General features: G+C 39.9%; 2 protein-coding genes across 2 annotated transcripts; both read left to right on the forward strand.

Moving 5' to 3' along the window:
• The first annotated feature begins 1,926 nt into the window (after positions 1-1,926).
• Positions 1,927-2,718, forward strand: LOC141589958 (uncharacterized). Its single transcript, XM_074410578.1, has one exon. The coding sequence runs from the start codon at positions 1,927-1,929 to the stop codon at positions 2,716-2,718; it is 792 nt and encodes a 263-aa protein (XP_074266679.1).
• A 14-nt stretch (positions 2,719-2,732) lies between these two features.
• On the forward strand, positions 2,733-4,893 carry LOC141589959 (uncharacterized). Its single transcript, XM_074410579.1, has 4 exons — positions 2,733-3,512; positions 3,706-4,457; positions 4,554-4,758; positions 4,852-4,893. The coding sequence occupies exons 1-4, from the start codon at positions 2,733-2,735 to the stop codon at positions 4,891-4,893; spliced, it is 1,779 nt and encodes a 592-aa protein (XP_074266680.1).
• The last annotated feature ends 16,864 nt before the right edge of the window (positions 4,894-21,757 follow it).

The raw sequence follows: 21,757 nt of genomic DNA on the forward strand, positions 1-21,757 counted from the left end.
AAAATGATTCGTACTCCTTTTAGTGGTAAAGGGACACGAGCAAGTGATTTGTTGGGACTAATACATACCGATGTATGTGGTCCAATGAGCATCACCGCAAGGGGAAATTATGACTACTTCGTCACTTTTTACCGATGATTTAAGTAGATATAGGTATGTTTACTTAATCAAATATAAAGTGAAGCATTTGAGAAATTTAAAGAATTTCTAAATGACGTAGAGAACCAATTGAACAAAAATATTAAAGCATTACGATCCGATCGTGGTGGCAAAGATCTAAGTAATGAATTTGTTTTATTATATATGGATTATGACCTTGTGTCACTTACCATGAGATCAAGCAATATGAGTCGGGTTGAGTTTGTCGAACTCACATTTGGGGATTTTTATTTTAATCTGGAAGGTCAACCTGGAGATATCTAAAATAGAGAGTCTATTTAACAAATAACATGGATCGGGCGGACATAAAAACTAAACCAAAATAGAGAGAGAATGAAGAGAGAGAAAAGCTCTAAAAATAGCATCACCTAGGCTTCTGCATGGCTGTCATGAAAGTTACACCAAACCGTTATTCACCATTGATGTCAGCTACCGAAAACATATAATACAATACTGAAATCCTCTCCTGGCTTGGTGCCCGTGGTTTTATCCCTTTTAAGGGTTTTCCACGTACAAAATTCTTTGTCTGGTTATTGTTATTTTTATCATCTTTATATCTTTATATTCTGCCTTGATAATCTGACTAATAAACCATATAGAGCTAGTTAACCCTACCTAAATCAACCGTGACCTGATCTTGCCTTGCGCAAAATCCACACAAAACATTTGGCGCCCACCGTGGGGCATCTAGCTCTTTAAATCCTTTTTTCTCATCTTACAAAAATTCAAAAATCCTACACAAATGGCCCAGCCTACCGTTGAAGAACAATTGAACGCAGCCCTTCAACAAATCGCTGAGTTGGAAAGCTTGAAAGGAAAAGTGGCCCAAACTGAGGCAGAGATCCTACAATTAAGAGAATCTGAGTCAGCTCTGAAGCAAAAATTAGAAAAAACCCAAGGAGCAGGCTCTAGATTCCAGCCAGGAACCCCATTTGCATTAATCATCAAAAACATCGATTTCTCAAGTTTTAGGAGCCCAAGTGGTTCTAAATTTGGAGCCCATTACTTGTCCTCACTTAAGCCCAAAAGCACAAGGCCTTGTTACTAAGTGGTGGGTGGAATCCCTTATAAACATATCACAACCTCCTCAATTCCCCGATGTGGGACAACCTTACTCTCAATAACTGGGGTGTTACACAGGCTCCTAAACAACAGAAGAGGAAAGTCTGGAGGCCTAAACAGAATCCTCAACCTGTTAGCAAGGAGTCTATACCTTCACCAGTAATACTCACTTCTGCTGTCTTTCCTCCTCTCTCCCAGGTCAGGGCAACGCCTGTAAGAGATACCCCAGCAAAGCTTATAATAAGAATGACTAGGCAGGAGGGTACTGAGTGTGTGGATTATCATGTAAATTTAGCCCTTATACTTTCAAGGATGCACTGATTCATTCCACAACGTCTGGGGGTTGTGGGATTGAAAGTGGTAAGGATCCCCCAACTGTTCCTCATGCATAACTTAGGATTTTGGAATGTCAGGGGTCTCAATGACCTGAATAAACAGAAAGTGGTAAAGTGGTTTATGCATAATCAAGGAGTAGGCCTTTTTGGATTGTTGGAAACTAAGCTTAAACCTAATAATTTACTTAAAAAAGATACCTCTATTTGTGAAGGTTGGAGTATATCTACTAATTGTAGTAAGCATAAGGGGGAGAGAATTTGGGTGTTTTGGAAGCCTAATTGGTTTGATATACATTTTTTATCTTATGGCCCTCAACACATTCATATGTTGGTGTCTTCAAAAGTTGATAATATGAAGTTTTACCTAACTATGATTTACGCCTTTAATGATCTGCATTATAGAAATGATCTTTGGGATTTTTTGAAGGAGACTGCTCTTACCTGTAATGATCCCTGGTTATGGATGGGTGATTTTAATGTTGTATTGTCCCATATTGAAAGATTGGGTGGTAATACAACTGAAGCAGAGATGGAGTTTTTTCAGGAGTGTGTCTCTTTATGTGGCATGGAGGATATTCAGGCTACTGGTGCCCTATATAATTGGTCAAATAAACAAGCACCTGCCGATAGAGTATATAGCAGGCTTGATAGGGTTATGGAGAACCAGGAATGGATGGATTTGTATGGTCACTATGTGGCTCATTTCCACCCTGAGGGTATGTTTGACCACTGTCCATGTACTATAGTGGATAGGAAAATTGAGATTGGTAGGAGGAGAAGCTTTAAGTATTTTAATATGTGGGGCAAAGCTGACTCTTTTTTGAGGGATGTTGTATCTGTTTGGGGTAAGTCTTACAGTGGGACTAAGATGTTTATCCTCATTAAAAAGTTGAAAGCTTTAAAACCTCTGCTCAAGGGATTGAACAGGTCTTGTTTTTCTGATATAGAAAATAGTACTAATCTTGCAAGTTCTTTGTTGGAAAGAATTCAGAAACAAATTGTGGATGAGCCAGCGAATACTGATCTTATTCAGCAGGAAATGGAGTTGTCTGCTGAGTTAAAGGAGCTCATCTCTACTAAGGACAGTTTCTTGACTCAGAAGGCTAAAATTCAGTGGTCCATTGAAGGTGACCTGAATATTCTTATTTCCATCATGCTATAAGAAAGAGGATTATGATGAACAAGGTTTTGGAAATTGAGGATATGCACGAGAAGCAATGTCTTTTGGGTGATGATATCCAAAATGCTTTCTTATATTATTATCAGGACCTGTCGGGAACTACTATTATCACTGATCATGTCAACCTGTCTGTGGTAAGAAGGGGTTTATGTTGTACTGCTGATCATTGGGATATTTTGAACAGACCAGTTACAGTTGAGGAGATTAAGCATATCATTTTCTGTATTCCTAAGAGCAAATCCCCTGGACCTGATGGCTTTAATAGCCAACTTTATAAGGATGCTTGGGATATTGTGGGAGAGGAGGTATGTGCAGCTATTGCAAATTTTTTTGATACTGGACAGCTGGTGACTCAGATTAATTCCACAGTGATCACACTGATTCCTAAGGTGGATAGACCAACAAGTGTAAAGCATTTCAGACCCATCTCTTGCTGTAATGTCATTTATAAATCAATTTCAAAGATTCTTTGCTCTAGATTACCCTTAGTTCTGCCTGACATCATCAGTAGAAACCAAGGTGCATTTGTTAAGGGCAGGAGCATTCTTGAGAATATTCTCATTTGTCAGGACCTAGTGAGACTTTATTTTAGAGCAATGGCTTCTCCTAAATGTATGTTCAAGCTGGACTTGCAAAAAGCCTATGACTCTATTGAATGGTCTTTTGTGGAGCAGATGTTGGTGGCTTTGAATTTCCCTGTTAATTTTAGGCAAATGGTGATGACTTGCATCTCTACTACTTCTTATTCCCTTAATCTTAATGGGGGCACAGTTTGGGTATTTTAAAGGAAGAAGAGGGTTGAGGCAAGGGGACCCTATTTCTCCTCTTCTTTTTTGTATTTGCATGGAGTATCTTTCTAGGGTGTTGGAGTTTGCAACTGACAAGTGGTTCTTTAGATATCATCCACTCTGAAAAAGCCTTAAACTGACTCACTTGTTATTTGCTGATGATCTTTTGATGTTTTGTAAGGGAGATGTCCAATCAATTATGCTTATGCTAAGGGCTTTGGCTACTTTTTCTGCTACCTCTGGACTTAGAGTCAATGCAGCTAGGTCTGAGGTGGTTTTTAATAGTGTGGCACCTGGCCTGAAACATGATATTACTGAGATTTATGGCTTTGCTAAAGGTGTGCTCCCTTTCAAATACCTGGGTATTCCTATCCAAGCTGGGAGATTAACTAAGACTGATTGTAATGTGTTGATTGACAAGATTGTATTAAGAGTTAGGAGTATTGGTGCCAGGAAATTGAGTTATGCAGGTAGACTGGTATTGATTAATTCTGTGTTCAATACATTACATAACTACTGGGCTTCCATCTTCTTGATCCCCAAAGGAGTGATTAAAAGAATTGAGGCAATCTGCGGAAATTACTTGTGGAGTGGGGACACTGAGTACCACAGAACTCACCTTGTGGCCTGGCATGATGTTTGTTGCAGCAAAAAGGAGGGGGGTCTGGGTATCAAAGATGCTGGGGTGTGGAATGTGGCCAATGTTGGCAAGTTAGTAAATTGGATTTACACTAAAGCTAATAGGCTCTGGGTTTTAAGGATAGACCATGTTTATATGAAAGGAGTTGACTGGGATAGTTGTCAACCTCCTCAAGATTCCAACTGGAATTGGAGGAATATTTGTAAAGTTCGTGGGATTCTTTCTCGTGGCTTTCAAGGGAATCAATGGGTAGCTGACCCTAAAGGCTACTCAATTGGAGCTGGTTACCAATGGTTGTAGGGTCTACACCCCCCTGTGCATTGGTATAAAGATGTGTGGACTTGTTGGAATGTGCCCAAACAGGCATTCATTGCCTGGCTGGTATGCAGGAAAGCTTTGAATACAAGAGTGAAATTACTTCAGATGGGGGTTACTGATAATGATAATTGTGTCCTGTGTGAAGGGGGACCTGAGACACATTGCCATTTGTTTACAGATTGTATTTATAATCAGCAAGTTATTGCAGGCCTAGAAAATTGGCTACAGAGGAAGCTGATAGTCAGTCCAGGATGTTGCTCCAAGCTGCAGTATAAAGTAATCAGGCTAACCAGACTTATGTACTGGTATACCATTTGGATGTAAAGGAATGATTGCATGCTTGAGCTTAAACTCATATGCCATGCTCAGGTGATCAAATCAATTCAGAAGCAGGTCATAGGGAAGTGTTAAGCAGAAGTTAAAGGAGAGTGTGCAAGCACGAGACAGACAGTGGCTAGTTAGCATAGGCATTCATGTTATGTAGTGCAGATGCCATGTATTGGTCTTAGCTTGCAAAAACTTGGAATTGTTTATAATCTTTTATGATATGATTAATATAAAAGCTCACATTTAGCCAAAAAAAAAACATGGATCAGGCTTGCATATTACATGAATCAAACTGCCATAATAGAGCCGGTCTATTTATGAGCTAACACGTTAGTCTAGAAGAACTTGTATTACTTCACCATATATGTTTGTGGCTCACAATGCTATCTCTTAAGAAGATAGAAGTATTTCTAAGAGATAGAGTGGGAGAAGATCGTCACAAACATGTCCTATAGTTAATGTGATACTTTTTGAAAGTAATGGTACTATAATATATTGAGATAGAGTGGGAGTAAAGTACACATGTCTTATTGTTAATATATTACTTTTCGAAAGTAATGGAATTATGACCTATTGAATGATCATAAGCGAGTAGTCCCAAATCGACTTTGTTGCATAATAGCCATAGCATTACAATCTCAAAAGTAGATTTGCTTTAAGGTGATGGTCTCGTTAAAGTAAATAGAGCATTAGAGTACCTAAATGCATAGATTGACATGAAGATGTTGATCAAGATAAATCATGTTAGGAATTGCCACATTTCATTTTGATGAAGAATGGCAAATGATATTAAAAATTCGCTTTTCTAAAGTGGGAATTTAGAGAAGGATGTGTACACGGAACACAAAACCTTAGATAAAAATCTAAGAATCCTAACATATTATGCAAAGATTACTTAAGCGATCCTAGAATGGTCTTAAGCAAGCATCAAAGGATTTTAATAATCATACTTTTTCTTCATGTGATAATTGAGAATGGTTTCATTCACATGATTGAAGAATCATGTTTATACATGAAGTTAAGTGGGAGCCAGAATTATTTTTCCATGTCTTATACATGGATAACATATTACTCATTGAGAATATAGTACCAATGCTCTCCTCTATGGAAGAGTGATTGGGAGACTAGGAAAAGGTGTAATGTATTCTAGATTTCCAAATCTATGTGTTAAATTTGAGAGAATATTGGCATAGAGTCGAGAGCCTATGATGATAAGTTCTTTCATATCTGTTTAACATCAACAAGGTTGAGTAGGTTGTTCATATTGATGAAAGTGGAATTACTATGATAGAGTCATAGTCATTCACTGAACCTAAATAAGTTGTTGATCGCATAAAATCGATTTCTAATGTTTCCGCCATTAGAACGATTATGTATGCCATTAAATGCACACGCCATGATGAATCATATGCTTGGAGCATAATAAATCAATAACAAGTTAATTCAAATAAAGGTCTTTTGAAAGCCTTAAAGAACATCCTTTAAGATTCTTGAGAAGAATTGAGGATTCGTTCTTATGTTTGGATGATATACTAAGTTGTGTGTTGAAGGGTTACACAAACTTTAGTTTCCAAACCTATAAGGATTTATCGAAATCTTATGATGATTTTATTGACTTAGGAGTAAGAGACTAGAGAAATGTTTTAGTTTCAACCATTGCAAGTTCTATAAACGGAATCTAAGTACATTGTGATAAGATGGTCAATGTTAGGCCTGGAAATCCGCAGATATCCTTGAATCAATGTATCACCTTAACCTGACTATCAGGCTGCCAGAGTGTCAGGCTATCAGGATACATAAAGACGGGCGCCAGACCATGGAGAGGACAACGGTCAAAATATCAGGACGATATAAGACCAGGAACTTATATTACAAGAGGAATTTACGCGCAGCGTTGAATAGGAAGATCTCGTAATTAATGCAGCAATTAAGGACGTAATATTGAGAATTATTGCGGGTAATTAAGGAGAATATTCAGCATTAATGCCAGGATCAAGCAGCCGTTCAGCTAGTGCCTATATAAAGAGCATTTGGAAATCATTTGAGGATATATACAAGACGAGAAATAGCAGACAATATTCATATACGAATCTTATAAACTTACGTCCCATTGTGCGAAACATATAATACAATACTGAAATCCTCTCCTGGCTTGGTGCCCGTGGTTTTATCCCTTTTAAGGGTTTTCCACGTACAAAATTCTTTGTCTGGTTATTGTTATTTTTATCATCTTTATATCTTTATATTCTGCCTTGATAATCTGACTAATAAACCATATAGAGCTAGTTAACCCTACCTAAATCAACCGTGACCTGATCTTGCCTTGCGCAAAATCCACACAAAACATTTGGCGCCCACCGTGGGGCATCTAGCTCTTTAAATCCTTTTTTCTCATCTTACAAAAATTCAAAAATCCTACACAAATGGCCCAGCCTACCGTTGAAGAACAATTGAACGCAGCCCTTCAACAAATCGCTGAGTTGGAAAGCTTGAAAGGAAAAGTGGCCCAAACTGAGGCAGAGATCCTACAATTAAGAGAATCTGAGTCAGCTCTGAAGCAAAAATTAGAAAAAACCCAAGGAGCAGGCTCTAGATTCCAGCCAGGAACCCCATTTGCATTAATCATCAAAAACATCGATTTCTCAAGTTTCTGAAGCACTCTAGGAGAAATCCACCTTCCAACCTACGTTGAAGGAGTCTCATCCTATGAGAAATTTGGAGTCCTTGATTGCCTGTCATCTTACAACGCGATTTTGGGTAGACCCTGGATTCATAATGTCAAGGCCGTACCATCAACCTATCACCAGTGTATTAAGATACCGACAGACTGGGACATAGCCACAGTCAAAGGGGATCACAAGACAGCCCAGGAATGCTACACAACAGCTTGAAGCCTTCCAAGGAAGGTAAGTTTCTTAAAAATAAATCATCTTGGTTTGCCCAGGAGCACTTATGTAGCACCTCCCAGAATGGAAACAGATCAGGTAATTTTGGACACTGAGTACCCTGACAGGTATGTTTTAGTAGGATCTGACGCCCCAGATAGTGTCAGGCCCGAACGGGTAAAGTTTCTTAAAAATAAATCATCTTGGTTTGCTTGGTCACATTTTCATATGACTGGAATTAGTGCTGATATAATTACACATAAACTCAATGTTGACCCATCTTTTAAGCCTGTACAACAGAAAAGACGAAAATTTGCAGCTGAAAGAAATGCCATAATTAATGAGGAAGTGGAAAAACTCTTGGATATGGGAATGATCAGGGAAGTAATGTACCCTGAATGGTTGGCTAACGTGGTTGTTGTGCAGAAAAAGAATGGAAAGTGGAGAGTTTGTGTAGACTACACTGACCTGAACAAAGCTTGTCCCAAAGATCCATTTCCTTTACCCCATATTGATGCCATGGTAGACGCCACAGCAGGCCATGAGATGCTGACATTCATGGATGCTTCCAGTGGATTCAATCAAATAAAGATGCACCCTGCTGACCAGGAAAGTATTGCATTCATTACAGACCGATGCATATACTATTACACTGCCATGCCTTTCGGCCTGAAGAATGCAGGGGCAACGTACCAGCGCCTGGTCAACATGATGTTTAAAGACCAAATAGGTGATATCATGGAGGTGTACATAGACGACATGGTTGTAAAATCCAAAAATGCAAAAGATCATGTGAAGCATTTAGAAATAGCATTTGAAATATTGGAGAAATACAACATGAAGCTCAACCCTGCAAAATGCCACTTTGGAGTCTCTGCAGGAAAGTTCCTAGGATACATGGTCACGAAGAGAGGCATAGAAGCCAGCCCTGAACAGATAAAAGCTATCCTGGAATTACAGTCACCCAAATCTGTCAAAGATATCCAAAAATTGACAGGCCGGGCAGCTGCCCTAAACCGTTTCATATCGAGGTCCTCTGAAAGGTGCAATACATTTTACAACCTCCTCAGAAAGAATAAACAGTTTTAGTGGACGAATGAACATGAGACAGCCTTTCAAGATTTAAAATCCTACCTATCATCTCCACCCTTACTGGCTAAACCAGAGAAGGGAGAACCCCTGTCTGTATACTTATCCGTCACTGACACAGCAGTCAGCGCAGTCCTAGTAAAAGAACAGGATGGCCAACAACACCCTGTGACATCCCCATACTCCAAGTGCCTTACCAGGACCACTCAAGTATAAGGATGCCACCATCTCGGTTTCCCGAGGCATGATATTCATAAGACAATAAAGACACAACTTTAAATAATATAACTTTAGTGAAAAGTACATCTGATACCAAATCCCAAAATACGTGTACAAGTTCTTAAAACCAACTGTCTACTGAAATACTGAAATGTCATAAAACTAAAAGACTACAGCGGAAGACTTCTATCGTCAGACGGTGGCACATCCCACTATCCCAAAGACTCAACTCAAACCTGCTCAATTCTCGCTCACCATCCCCGAATGGATCACCGCAGTTTTACAAAACAACAACCGGGGTCGATCACTAATCACACAACTTATATATATCAACAGCAAGATAAACAGACAGCTTAACCGTCACACATACACACAATTACTCCAATCCCATCAATCTCAATCACTGACTGTCCACTGGACCAGCCCTGCCAGTGGGGGACCGCAGCCGTACCCACCAAATCCCCGCTCCTCATAATGAGCGACAACCCTGTCCATTAATGTGCACATCCCCTTCCGTGGCGGGTTCCACGAAGGGCGAAACTAGGGCGTGAAGCCACTCCCGCAAGTGACTCCACTCAGCGGAGAACGCATCTCAAGAACCATAGACAAACAATCACAATCACAACCACAGCCGTCACAATACAATTACTATATCAAACAATCAACCTCAACACATCAACAATCATCCTATTATGGGACTAATACTGAGTAGGAAATCCTACCTGGAAAGCACAACTATCAGACGGTCTCTACAGCTGTATCAAAAAGGCTCTTCTACGAAACCTCCTCCTATCATACAACATACAAATGCTACCAAATCACAAACTACTCAAAAACCCCCAAATCCCTAGATTAGGGTTTAACCAACTTAAAGGAAAGACAATAAAAAGGGTACATAGATCTTACCCTCGACGCAAGGATTCCAACGGTATAACAAACGATGAAAACCGACCTTCCAAACTCCGGGATTTGCTAATAATGCGATTAGGGTGATGAACGTACTTGCTTTCTCTCTCTTTGACAAGAATTAGGTTTTAGAAAAGTGTTTAGAATGATGACGGAAAAGATTATATACCTTAATCGCATAATTAACAAAACCCGAGAAATAACTCCCCGTAAACCGGCTACTCGATCGAGTAGCCAAGGTACTCGATCGAGTACCCCCCTACTCGATCGAGTATCGTAGTTACTCGATCGAGTACCCAACAGGTCAGAAACTATTTTAAAACGCCACTCACCCTTACTCAACAGAGTAAGGCCTACTCGATAGAGTACCCAGAGACTTATAAAACCGTAGTATTACAGTCTTCCCTCCTTAAAAAGAACTTCGTCCCCGAAGTTCAAGCCATACATGAAACAACCATGCTAACTCGACCAAGACACAACAACATAACTTAGAACTCAAGAACTCGACCAAACATAAAACATGAATTCTTAACACCCACTCCACCAACTATGTTTACTTCCTTAACATGACTCACGCTATCGTATCCACCAGATATATATCTCTAACGACACCAACTCCATACATAACCAACTACCATCCTCTAACGCTGCTAGCTCCATAGTATCATCCACTATCAAATCCAAAATCAAGACACTCATAGACATCAAACGGAATGTTACATTCTACCACCCGTAAAAGGAACTTCGTCCTCGAAGTTTACTAACACTCAAAAACATCATCATCCAACTGTCAACACTGGTGAAATATTCTCACACTCCTAAACATCGAACAACTACAAGCACGGTCATGACCTTTAACAAAATTAACCACAACACGAATCAACCTTTTATTCGACATCAAGACTCAAACTTCCAAATATATTACCATATGCACACCCATCAAAATCTCTTTTATCGCATCCTACTCCTCTTAAGATAAATGTTACGTCCTCGTAACTCGCTAATACTAAATCCTAGATATTCCTTTTCATTATCCTCATCACCACCGCATGTCAAAGATAACCACCTATAATCTAAACACTCGCCATGCACATACCAAGGGTCTCTTACTTAAACAACTCTCATACTTCACTTCACTCGTCACACCACCTAACCTATACCACAAAATCCTTAGCTTAACCCAAAACTTCACTTGTTCCCTATTACCGCAACATGACACACCTCTCTATATAAATTATATAAAACGCTTATCGCCAAAAGCATAACTCACGATCCACACTTGTTACGTACACTCACACTAGATACTCAAGTTCCTTTCTTTCATTACCGCAAGACTCATACATAACTTAACACGACACTTATTATTCAACACCCTACACTCACTGTCTCAACAAAGGATTATGAACCACCTGCATATATCAGATCATTACCACACATGTTCTACGAATCACTTGCCATGACTATGACTACCGATGCCTCATCTTAAAACAAGATCAAAATTACTGTAACAACTTCTTGCAACTGTGTCCCATCAACAGAATGTCACTATACCATGACAACAACGAAAACATGTACAACTCTCTTTTATATCATACTCTACCCTCATTCCAAAACTTAACTGGTAAGAAACATCGGTAACAAAACAACTGTCTATCTGTACAAACTGAAACTCACAGGAAGCGACATCAAACAAAACAACAATCTATGTATGACTGGTATGTACTTTCGAAACTCGAATCATAATCATCCCGCCTACTCCACCACAACCGGTGACGGCATCACAACACCGCCACCAACAGCCACACCGCAGTGCGAAAATACCCGCATCACAACACTAAATATCGTGCCCGGATCACCACCAAAGGCACCACAACCACATCGATAGTCATCACAACTGCCTACAACTCCCATAAATACTGACTCAGAATAACTTCTCGGATAAGAAAAATTTACTCAAATCCACTTTACTAAATCATAACACAACATATTTTATGAATTAAACAGATAATAACCTCGTGAATATCATCCCCTTACCATATCACAGATTGACATGTATCATGAATACATACAAGTATAGCCAGTCATGCCAGATCACTCAAATTATTACCTTTTTGAATATCATTCAATTAGATTAGCGTACTCAACATGCATTACAGAACATTCAAATAACAACTTTATGATAATCACACCATACCACGTCTTGTGTGGTCAAAACCTCACACAAACATTTATATATCACAGACTGTTATTACATCCAACCAGTTAATCCTGACCACGTAAGTTACCACCTGATAAAAGTTACCTCTCACCCGAGCTTAACTCGTATACACCTCATAACATATTCTCCCATTCGCATATCCATCACCCTCTGCCAAATGTAGCCACTCCATTAATACTCAACCACTAACAACCGCCTCATATAACCACATCTTATACTCTTTCATAACCATACTTATCAATCTGGTCCCTACAAAATCAACCTCTTTAGATTTGCTGCTTTTCTAATATACCGTCACCCTTAACCACTAGTCACAAACCATAACACTACCACTGTTCGGGCATCAAACCTCTTACACTCATCTCTAAACATCACGATTTCTTTCCTATCTGTGGTTAGCATCCCAAATAACGAACATCAAATCCATCAACAACACTACCTCAACATTCTTCCCAATACTATCCTTAATTGTGTCATCATCTAACTCTCTACTCAAAACCTCATATCATGCAGATATTCTACCAACTTCTTACTCCCTTAATTCCTCGAAACTCATGATTAATCATGTTGTCCTGAAACTTCTGTATAATCATTAACTTACTTACTCTTGATAGTATCATACATCTCGACGATTCCTTACTTTTATGTCACATAACTGCGGTCAACATTTTCCTAGTTTTACTCCCCTCATTCTTTTCTTTTACACTCGACAAAATCAATTAACCATTCAACTCCTTATCCCTTCTACCTAACTCTTTAGTGTTCCGGTTACTTTCTCATTGCTCCAACACCCACATCTCATTATTTCATATCGATATCATCTCACTCTTTTCTTACCATAAAATATTCTCTTATTATGCCATTAATCACCCTTGCCACTAATCCATCCATAGAATCAACGTTTACTGTTTGACAATTGCATCTCCTTTGTACATCTCTAGAAATCAAAATTCCTTTCATACCGTTAATTGCCCAAGGAAATCCCACAGTGGTTTCACCTCTTAATAAACCAAATCTCCCCAAACTCACTCACTGTCTACAAATCCACCTCGCGACATGTCTCCACAAAGTTCACTATATACCACTATTCTCAACCCCTTTAACACGAACTTTCACTATGTATATTCTTAACCCACACGACTCCTAACCATCCTCCTCCATGATTCTTTACACATCTCAAGCTGCCAACATTTGCGTCCCTCATTTCAATCTTTTCATTCTCACGTTCCATAAACTCTCATCATCCCTTGCCCACATTCATTTACTTTTACATTACCCAACATACAAACATATCGCTCATCTCATCTCACAAAACATTCTCTATGTCTCAATAAACCATACCAATCTTCCTTTTCTTTTTCCACTATTTATCACAACACATATAACTTATGTCCTCCCACCGAACTCCTACTCACCACAGGTGCCAATCACTTCACCATAAGATTGGGTAACTTACGTATCAAGACCAACATACATGTAAAACAATGCATAAAGAAGTAATATAACAGCTTTAAATTAAACATAATATGCAACGAATGTCAAAAGATAAGCATATGACCCGAATCATGGGTCACTAGATCGATTACTGGCCACTCGATCGAGTAAGTGACTTACTCGATCGAGTAGGTGAAGATCAGAAGCACGTAAAACAAATTACCAGGGCCACTCGATCGAGTAACTGACATACTCGATCGAGTTCCCCCCTACTCGATCGAGTGCCAAGGCTACTCGATCGAGTACCTACGCATTACTCAAAGACTTTGTCCAGTTTTTAAAAAACAGTCATAACTCACTCATTTCTTGGTCGTTTTGGGCGTGTGACCTATCGTTAGAATCGTAAAAGAACAAGCTATCACCTCCAATTGGAATCACATTAAAATCATTTATGCATCTTAAGTTATAACAGTTTAAAGACAACTTTGCTGTAATCAGACGACATAACTATTTGATTTTTACTTCCAAACAACTTAAACAACAACCAAGCAAACAAAACCAATCCAAAACTCATAACACCAGTATTCCTAATCATATGTTACTATTTTCAAAAGCCAAGCAACAACATTCATCATACACATAGATTATTTAACTCGTCAATCACGATTTACCCACATGCTTTTATTTTATAACCTTACGTACACAATAACATAATATACGACATAAAATCCCCTATTCACATGTTACTAACATTGCAACATTATACAATCCATTACCCACATAAACATGCTCCACACATGAATTTCATATTCTTATGCAATTACTTACTTAATCTCTTCCAACCAATTCATCCATTACAGCTACACACTTCTTACAACATATACACATGAACAATCATGGACAAGTACATAAACTTATCATACAACTCTATGCAAACAAAATATACGTATACAACACAACATTTCTATTCACATGTTATTATTATGTCACATTATGAATCATCCATCCTGCAACATCATTACTCATCACATATGAACTACTTCCTTTTTCTACCACATCATTCATCATTCTCATATACTTTTCCTACAATTCAAAACAACATTGTAAACCAACTATCATGCTTTCAATCAATAACTTACGAAATCACATTATCACCATCTTTTCTACACATTCCCCATTCTCCACATACATACATCCACTGATTCATGCCACACATCACCGTATAGGTACACAATTCACAAGATAAACACATAGCGATCCCGATTCATATCCCATGGTGACCGGTTCAAAATTGTAGGGCGAGCTCGCGACTTTAGGACGTCTCCCAAGTCTTTACATTAGCTCCTACAACCTTTACCCCGGGTTCATTTTAATTGACTCCCTATATTCATTGGATTCATTGGTTACAGGTTTCAGGATCGTCGCTCTGATACCATTTGTGACACCCCCATACTCCAAGTGCCTTACCAGGACCACTCAGGTATAAGGATGCCACCATCTCGGTTGCCCGAGGCATGATATTCATAAGACAATAAAGAAACAACTTTAAATAATATAACTTTAGTGAAAAGTACATCTGATACCAAATCCCAAAATACGGGTACAAGTTCTTAAAACCAAGTGTCTACTGAAATACTGAAATGTCATAAAACTAAAAGACTACAGCGGAAGACTTCTATCGTCAGACGGTGGCACATCCCACTATCCCGACTCAACTCAAACTCCGCTCAATTATCTGCTCACCATCCCCGAATGGATCACCGCAGGTTTTACAAAACAACAACCGGGTCGATACTAATCACACAACTTATATATATCAACAAAGAAGATAAACAGATGACCTTAACCGTCACACATACACACAATTACTCCAATCCCATCAATCTCAATCAATCACCGATCGTCCCTTTGGACCAGCCCGCCGATGGGGGACCGCAGCCGTACCCACCAAATCCCCGCTCCTCATAATGAGCGACAACCCTGTCCATTAATGTGCACATCCCCTTCCGTGGCGGGTTCCACGAAGGGCGAAACTAGGGCGTGAAGCCACTCCCGCAAGTGACTCCACTCAGCCGAGAACGCATCTCGAGAACCATAGACAAACAATCACAATCACAACCACAGCCGTCACAATACAATTACTATATCAAACAATCAACCTCAACACATCAACAATCATCCCATTATGGGACTAATACTGAGTAGGAAATCCTACCTGGAAAGCACAACTATCAGACGGTCTCTACAGCTGTATCAAAAAGGCTCTTCTACGAAACCACCTTCTATCATACAACATACAAATGCTACCAAATCACAAACTACTCAAAAACCCCCAAATCCCTAGATTAGGGTTTAACCAACTTAAAGGAAAGACAGTAAAAAGGGTACATAGATCTTACCCTCGACGCAAGGATTCTAACGGTATAACAAACGATGAAAACCGACATTCCAAACTCCGGGATTTGCTAACAATGCGATTAGGGTGATGAACGTACTTGCTTTCTCTCTTTGACAGTAAATTAGGTTATAGAAAAGTGTTTAGAATGATGACGGAAAAGATTTTTTTCCCTAATCGCATAATTAACAAAACCCGAGAAATAACTCCCCGTAAACCGGCTACTCGATCGAGTAGCCAAGGTACTCGATCGAGTACCCCCCTACTCGATCGAGTATCGTAGTTACTCGATCGAGTACCCAACAGGTCAGAAACTATTTTAAAACGCCACTCACCCTTACTCGACAGAGTAAGGCCTACTCGATAGAGTACCCAGAGACTTATAAAACCGTAGTATTACACACCCGATTTATTATGTAAGTAAAAGCCTGTTGGATGCTGAGATGAGGTATGGATTACTTGAGAAATATGTTTTAGCTTTGATTATGTCATGTACTAAATTGCGACCTTATTTTGAAAGCCACCCCATTATAGTCAGGACCAACCTACCCATAAAATCTGTCCTACGTAAGCTTGAATTATCAGGCAAGATGCCTAAATGGTCAGTGCAAATTAGCACATACGATATCTCCTTTGAACCCAGGGCAGCGATCAATCGCAGGCCCTAGCACACTTTGTGGCTGACTTTAGCCCTAACCTAGAACCTGACCTGAAAAAAGAGGTCAACCAATTAGAAAATAAAACCCCAGACCAAGAATGGACCTTGTTCATAGATGGGGCATCCAACGCCAGGGGGACAGGGTTAGGATTAGTGCTCAAATCACCACAGGGAGATATTTTAGCACATGCTATAAGCTAGGAGTTCAAAGCTACAAACAATGAAGCAGAATATGAATCTCTGATAGCAGGCTTAAAGGTATGTCTAGACCTCGGTGTTCAAAACCTAAAGGTAAAAACTGATTCACTTCTAATTGCTAATCAAATAAAGGGAATTTATACGGCTAAGGATGCAAAAATGATTTCGTATATAGAATATGCAAAAAACCTTACCACTAAATTTTCTTTATTTGATATAGATCCAATATCAAGAGACCTGAATACCCAGGCTGATGCTTTGGCCATCATAGGTTCAAATTTTACCCCTACAGTTTTTGACAAAATACCAATTGTTCATTTATTAGAGCCGGCCATCAGTAAGCCTGAACAAGTCAACCCTATCACACAGGATAGTAATTCTTGGACCAAACCCTATTATGATTGGTTTCCCAGAGGAATATTACCTCAGGGAAGACACGAAGCAAGGGCTCTTAAAATTAGAGCTTCAACTTATGCAATTATCAATAACACTCTATTCAAGAGATCGCAGGCTGGACCATACCTGAGATGCTTGGAGCCTGACGAAGCCAAACTAGTACTTTAAGAAATACATGATGGACACTGTGGTAACCACAAAGGAGGAAAGAGCCTGGCAAGTAAAGTTCTCAGGGCAGGCTACTACTAGCCTACACTGAGGGCTGACTGCCTGGAATATTCATCAAAATGTGAAGCCTGCCAAGTCCATGCACCAATTATACATCAGCCATCTGAGCTCCTTCATTCAATTTCCGCACCCTGGCCATTCATAAAGTGGGGCATGGATATTGTGGGAAAATTGCCCGTAGCTCGAGGACAAAAAGTATTCATGTTGGCTATGACCGATTACTTCTCTAAATGGATTGAGGCTGATTGTTTCAGGCAAGTAACTGAAAAAGAAGTTATATCTTTCATCAGGACAAACATCATTTGCAGATATGGAGTCCCGTTAGAAATAGTATGTGATAATGGAACCCAATTTGTGGGGAAAAAGACCCAAGCATTTTGCCAAGAATGGAATATCAACTTGGTAACGTCAACCCCTGGATATCCCAAAGCTAATGGCCAGGCTGAATCCAGCAATAAGGTAGTCATAAACTGCCTAAAAAAGAAGCTAAAAAGAAGACGAGGCAGATGGACTGAAGAACTTCCATTAGTACTATGGGCAGACAGGACAACTCCAAAGACATCAACAGGCCAAACACCTTATTCTTTGGTGTACGGCTGTGAAGCTGTCATTCCTGCAGAAGTACGGGTGCCAACATCAAGGTACAGCCTGAACAATGTTGAAGCAAACAGAGACCTGATGCAAGATAACCTGGTCCTAATAGAAGAACTAAGAGATGCTGCCAAAATCAAGATGGCATCATATCAACAAGCAGTTGCCAGGACTCACAACAAAAATGTCAAAATTAGAGTCTTCAGGGAAGGAGACCTCGTCTTACGCAAAGTTTTTCCGAATAAAAAAGAAAAATCAGCAGGCAAGCTGGCCCCCACATGGGAAGGCCCTTACTTAATTGATTCAATTGTTGGACAGGGAGCATACAGGCTCCAAACACTAGAAGGAGAAATGATCCCAAGATCCTAGAATGTAACCCATTTAAAATTATTCCATATGTAAAGACCAGATCAGGCTACAATCAGGTACAAACTCATATCATTACTCAACCTGACGTGCTACCTGAAAAATTACGTGTTTTACACGATCTGTATGCAACTCATATCTATATATCTAACTATCCCATTTTCTCTCACTTTTTGAATCCTGAACAATTATACATGATAGATGTTTATATGCATAAATATTCAGGATTGAGGGCTACTCTACTATATATCAAAATTCTGAAACAAAACTTTGCACTTAACTGTGCCTGACGATTTGGTAACCATCACCGGATACAGTAAATGTCAGGACCAATCAGGCATGAAATAATTGCCTGACCTGACGAGGTTTACTGCCAATGTTTACAAACGGATGGACGCAGCAAGACAGGTGCAAGGGTGTTCTCTCCTGACCATCAGTATAAAAGCCCTCCTGACATGCCGAATACCAAGCCCTCCAGTCAGGCATGGGACATAAGCCCTCCTGATAGGCCGGTTTTCCCACCCCTTCAACCATTATGGCAAAAAACCATACTTGGTTTAATTACTCACGACAGTTCAAATAACAAGATAAATTAAAAATACTTTGCAGGTTAACCAAACAAAAATTTTGACAGCTCCAACAGGATTGGAAAAAGCAAAACTCACAGGCTCAAGCAAAGTCAAAAAAGCAAAATCAGCCAAAAAAGGCCACCATACCTATATTAATAAAGCCCTTACCCCCTGGGGCAAAGGCACCAAAATATTCATAGAGGCCAGGGATAGTCTCCCCGACCTGAATAGAGACAGAAAAGGAAAATAAAATTGTTTGTTCAGGGACATCCCCCCTGGATGGGCCAAATATCAACCAAGAAAAAATCAAATTACTGTTTCTCCTTGGAAACAGCACCAGCACTCCCACTCTTAGCCGGATCAGCATCAACGTCCTGCTCCCCTGGAGAATCGACCTCCTGTTCATTCCCCATGTTATGCAGGTCAGGATACTTTGAAGCAGCAAAAGCCATCTCAGCGTCAGGGTTCCATTTTTCCCTGGCCTCAACAGGCTCTGACATGGCAGCAACCTTCCCCTTAATATAGAAATAAAGGGAAGCATCATCAAGTTTGAACTCCAATTTATCCTTCACATGGGTGAGCTCTTCATTCCTGTCCAAAGCTTCCTGCAAGAGCCGCTTACTCGAATCTGCCTCAGCCTTAGCAGCATCCTTCTCGGCCTGCACCCTCACCAAGTCGGCGGCTTGGCAGGCTGTGTCACCCATGCAAAATCCAGTTCAGACCTCAGCCTATCATAATCTGATCTCATCAGATCAATCCTGGCTACCAAAGAAGTAGCCTGATAGGCGTTATGGAGACAGGCCGCAGCGCCCTGACCAAAAATAGAAAAAATAATATGAATATTATACCCCAATAATAAAACTACCCAAACAAAATACACATAAAAATAAAGATAGCGTACCTCCCTCACAGCAGCCAAGGCACCTGCCAAAAGGCTGACTGAATGATCCACTGAAGCAACCGCCTGAGTAGCAGTTTCAATAGGGACAAGGGTGAGCATGACATCCGACTTAGAAGCAGCATAATCCATAATCTTCACCTTGGCAGCCTCCATATTTTCCACCCTAGCTCTCACTTCCCTGACCGGAGCAGAAGTGTCAACATCTTCAATTTTTTTTTCCTGGGCTGCTGAACTTGTTTCAGCAGGGACATCAGGTACAGTAGTGACCTTGGGAGCAGCAGGTTGTTCGGTTAAATCGATAACGGGCTCAGCATCTCCGCTTTCCTCGGAGCCTTCCTCCTTAATCTTAGCCAACCTGGCTGAGAGGTTAGCCATACCAAACCTGGCAAGGCGAGTAGATGACCTAGTAGTTACAACACGAAACACTACATTAGCAATATAAACTAAGCATCACCAAAGAAACCAGAATAAGAAGAAAAAAGAAGACAAGATGGACTTACTGCCTGAAGTAAAAGCACTAACAGCCCTTGAAGGTTTAGCCACCCTGTCAGTACCATCAGCCTTCAAACAGCAACGAAGATGGCCAGCCCCACAACAGAGAGGCCAAGACCTCTCCAAAGGAGAAATTGCAAAGAAAGCAGAAATATTTGCAGTGGGATACTCAGTTTCAGTAACCCAATCATCAACTGCACGCGTAAGAGGTATGACTTATTATAAATTTCATTTTATTTTTACTAACGAATAAAACATAAAGGATAAGAGCAAAGATAAAAAAAACTCACCAGCAACACAAGCTTCGTAATTTAAATACGCCAGATCAGGACCCACAGAATTGGTCCTGACAAACATGTATCCAGCAGCCCAGTTCTTATCATGGCCGCTATCCAGATTGCTCAAAAGGGGAGTAGTGGAAGCCCTGACCTTAAAACTTACACGGCCAGGGCTGTTAGTTTTGACAGTATAACAGGCTTTCAGATCGCCAAGAGAAAATGAAATAGTGTGTTTCTTGCAAAGATACTCAACAGAACAAACCACCTTCCACACCATAGGCATCAACTGATAAGAAGGAACGCAAATTTCCTTAATAACCTCAACCATAAGAGGGGAAAGGGGAAGCTTACAACCTGCCCTGAAAGCCCAGTCATGAATACAGAACCAACCAGGACACGCCCAGTCAGCCCTGATAAGAGAATTCTAAGGGATCCAGACTTCAGCATCAGCAGAGATGATCCCCTTATCTTTCAGCACCTTCTCGAACTCAGGCTTCAAACGGTTTGCAAGACACTGGTCATCTTTCAAAGCCTTCGTAGGCTTAAACTGGAAATCGCCATGAAAAATTGAGATCATCTTCAAAGGATAATCACTTGGATTATCAGCCACATAAGATTGTGCAACAGAAGAAGGAGACAAATTTTCAGGAGGAGTTTCTTCAGGATTTTGGGGAGGAGGAGTTCCAGGAGTCACCGCCCGGGTAGATTTCTTTTTCGCAGCCATTATTGAAAGATTATGAAAAATGAATTGAAAGTTAAAAAACTGGAAGTTAAGGGAATATTGAAGAAAAAGATTATTAAGAAAGAAGAAAGGAGGCTATTCTGATGGAGATTAACTTAATGAAGTGAATAAGTATTTATAGTAGATTAAATTAGGGTTTCAACCGCAAGTGGATGGATAATCATTGAAGCGGTTGAAGTAAAAACAACACGCGTCATAAACTGAAGAAAGTAGCCGTTACAGGAACTGATTAGGCATGATTCAACCGTTGAGTAATTTTCCAGAGATTAAAGTTATCTCCTTATCTTTTGTCCTGACACATCGAAGATAAGGAGATAAGGGGAAACTCTTAGGCCTGGAAATCCGCAGATATCCCTGAATCAATGTATCACCTTAACCTGACT

The sequence above is a fragment of the Silene latifolia genome, chromosome 7 (assembly GCF_048544455.1).
Source record: "Silene latifolia isolate original U9 population chromosome 7, ASM4854445v1, whole genome shotgun sequence".
In the NCBI taxonomy this organism is placed as follows: Eukaryota; Viridiplantae; Streptophyta; class Magnoliopsida; order Caryophyllales; family Caryophyllaceae; genus Silene; species Silene latifolia.

What these genes read in the sequence shown, in the direction of transcription:
- LOC141589959 (XM_074410579.1), top strand. Translation starts at nt 2,733, where the DNA reads ATGAACAAGGTTTTGGAAATTGAGGATATGCACGAGAAGCAATGTCTT. An exon ending in TTAATGGGGGCACAGTTTGG is followed by an intron (nt 3,513 to 3,705) that starts GTATTTTAAAGG and finishes ATGTTTTGTAAG; the next exon opens with GGAGATGTCCAATCAATTAT. An exon ending in GCTCCAAGCTGCAGTATAAA is followed by an intron (nt 4,759 to 4,851) that starts GTAATCAGGCTA and finishes TGCCATGCTCAG; the next exon opens with GTGATCAAATCAATTCAGAA.
- LOC141589958 (XM_074410578.1), top strand. Translation starts at nt 1,927, where the DNA reads ATGATTTACGCCTTTAATGATCTGCATTATAGAAATGATCTTTGGGAT.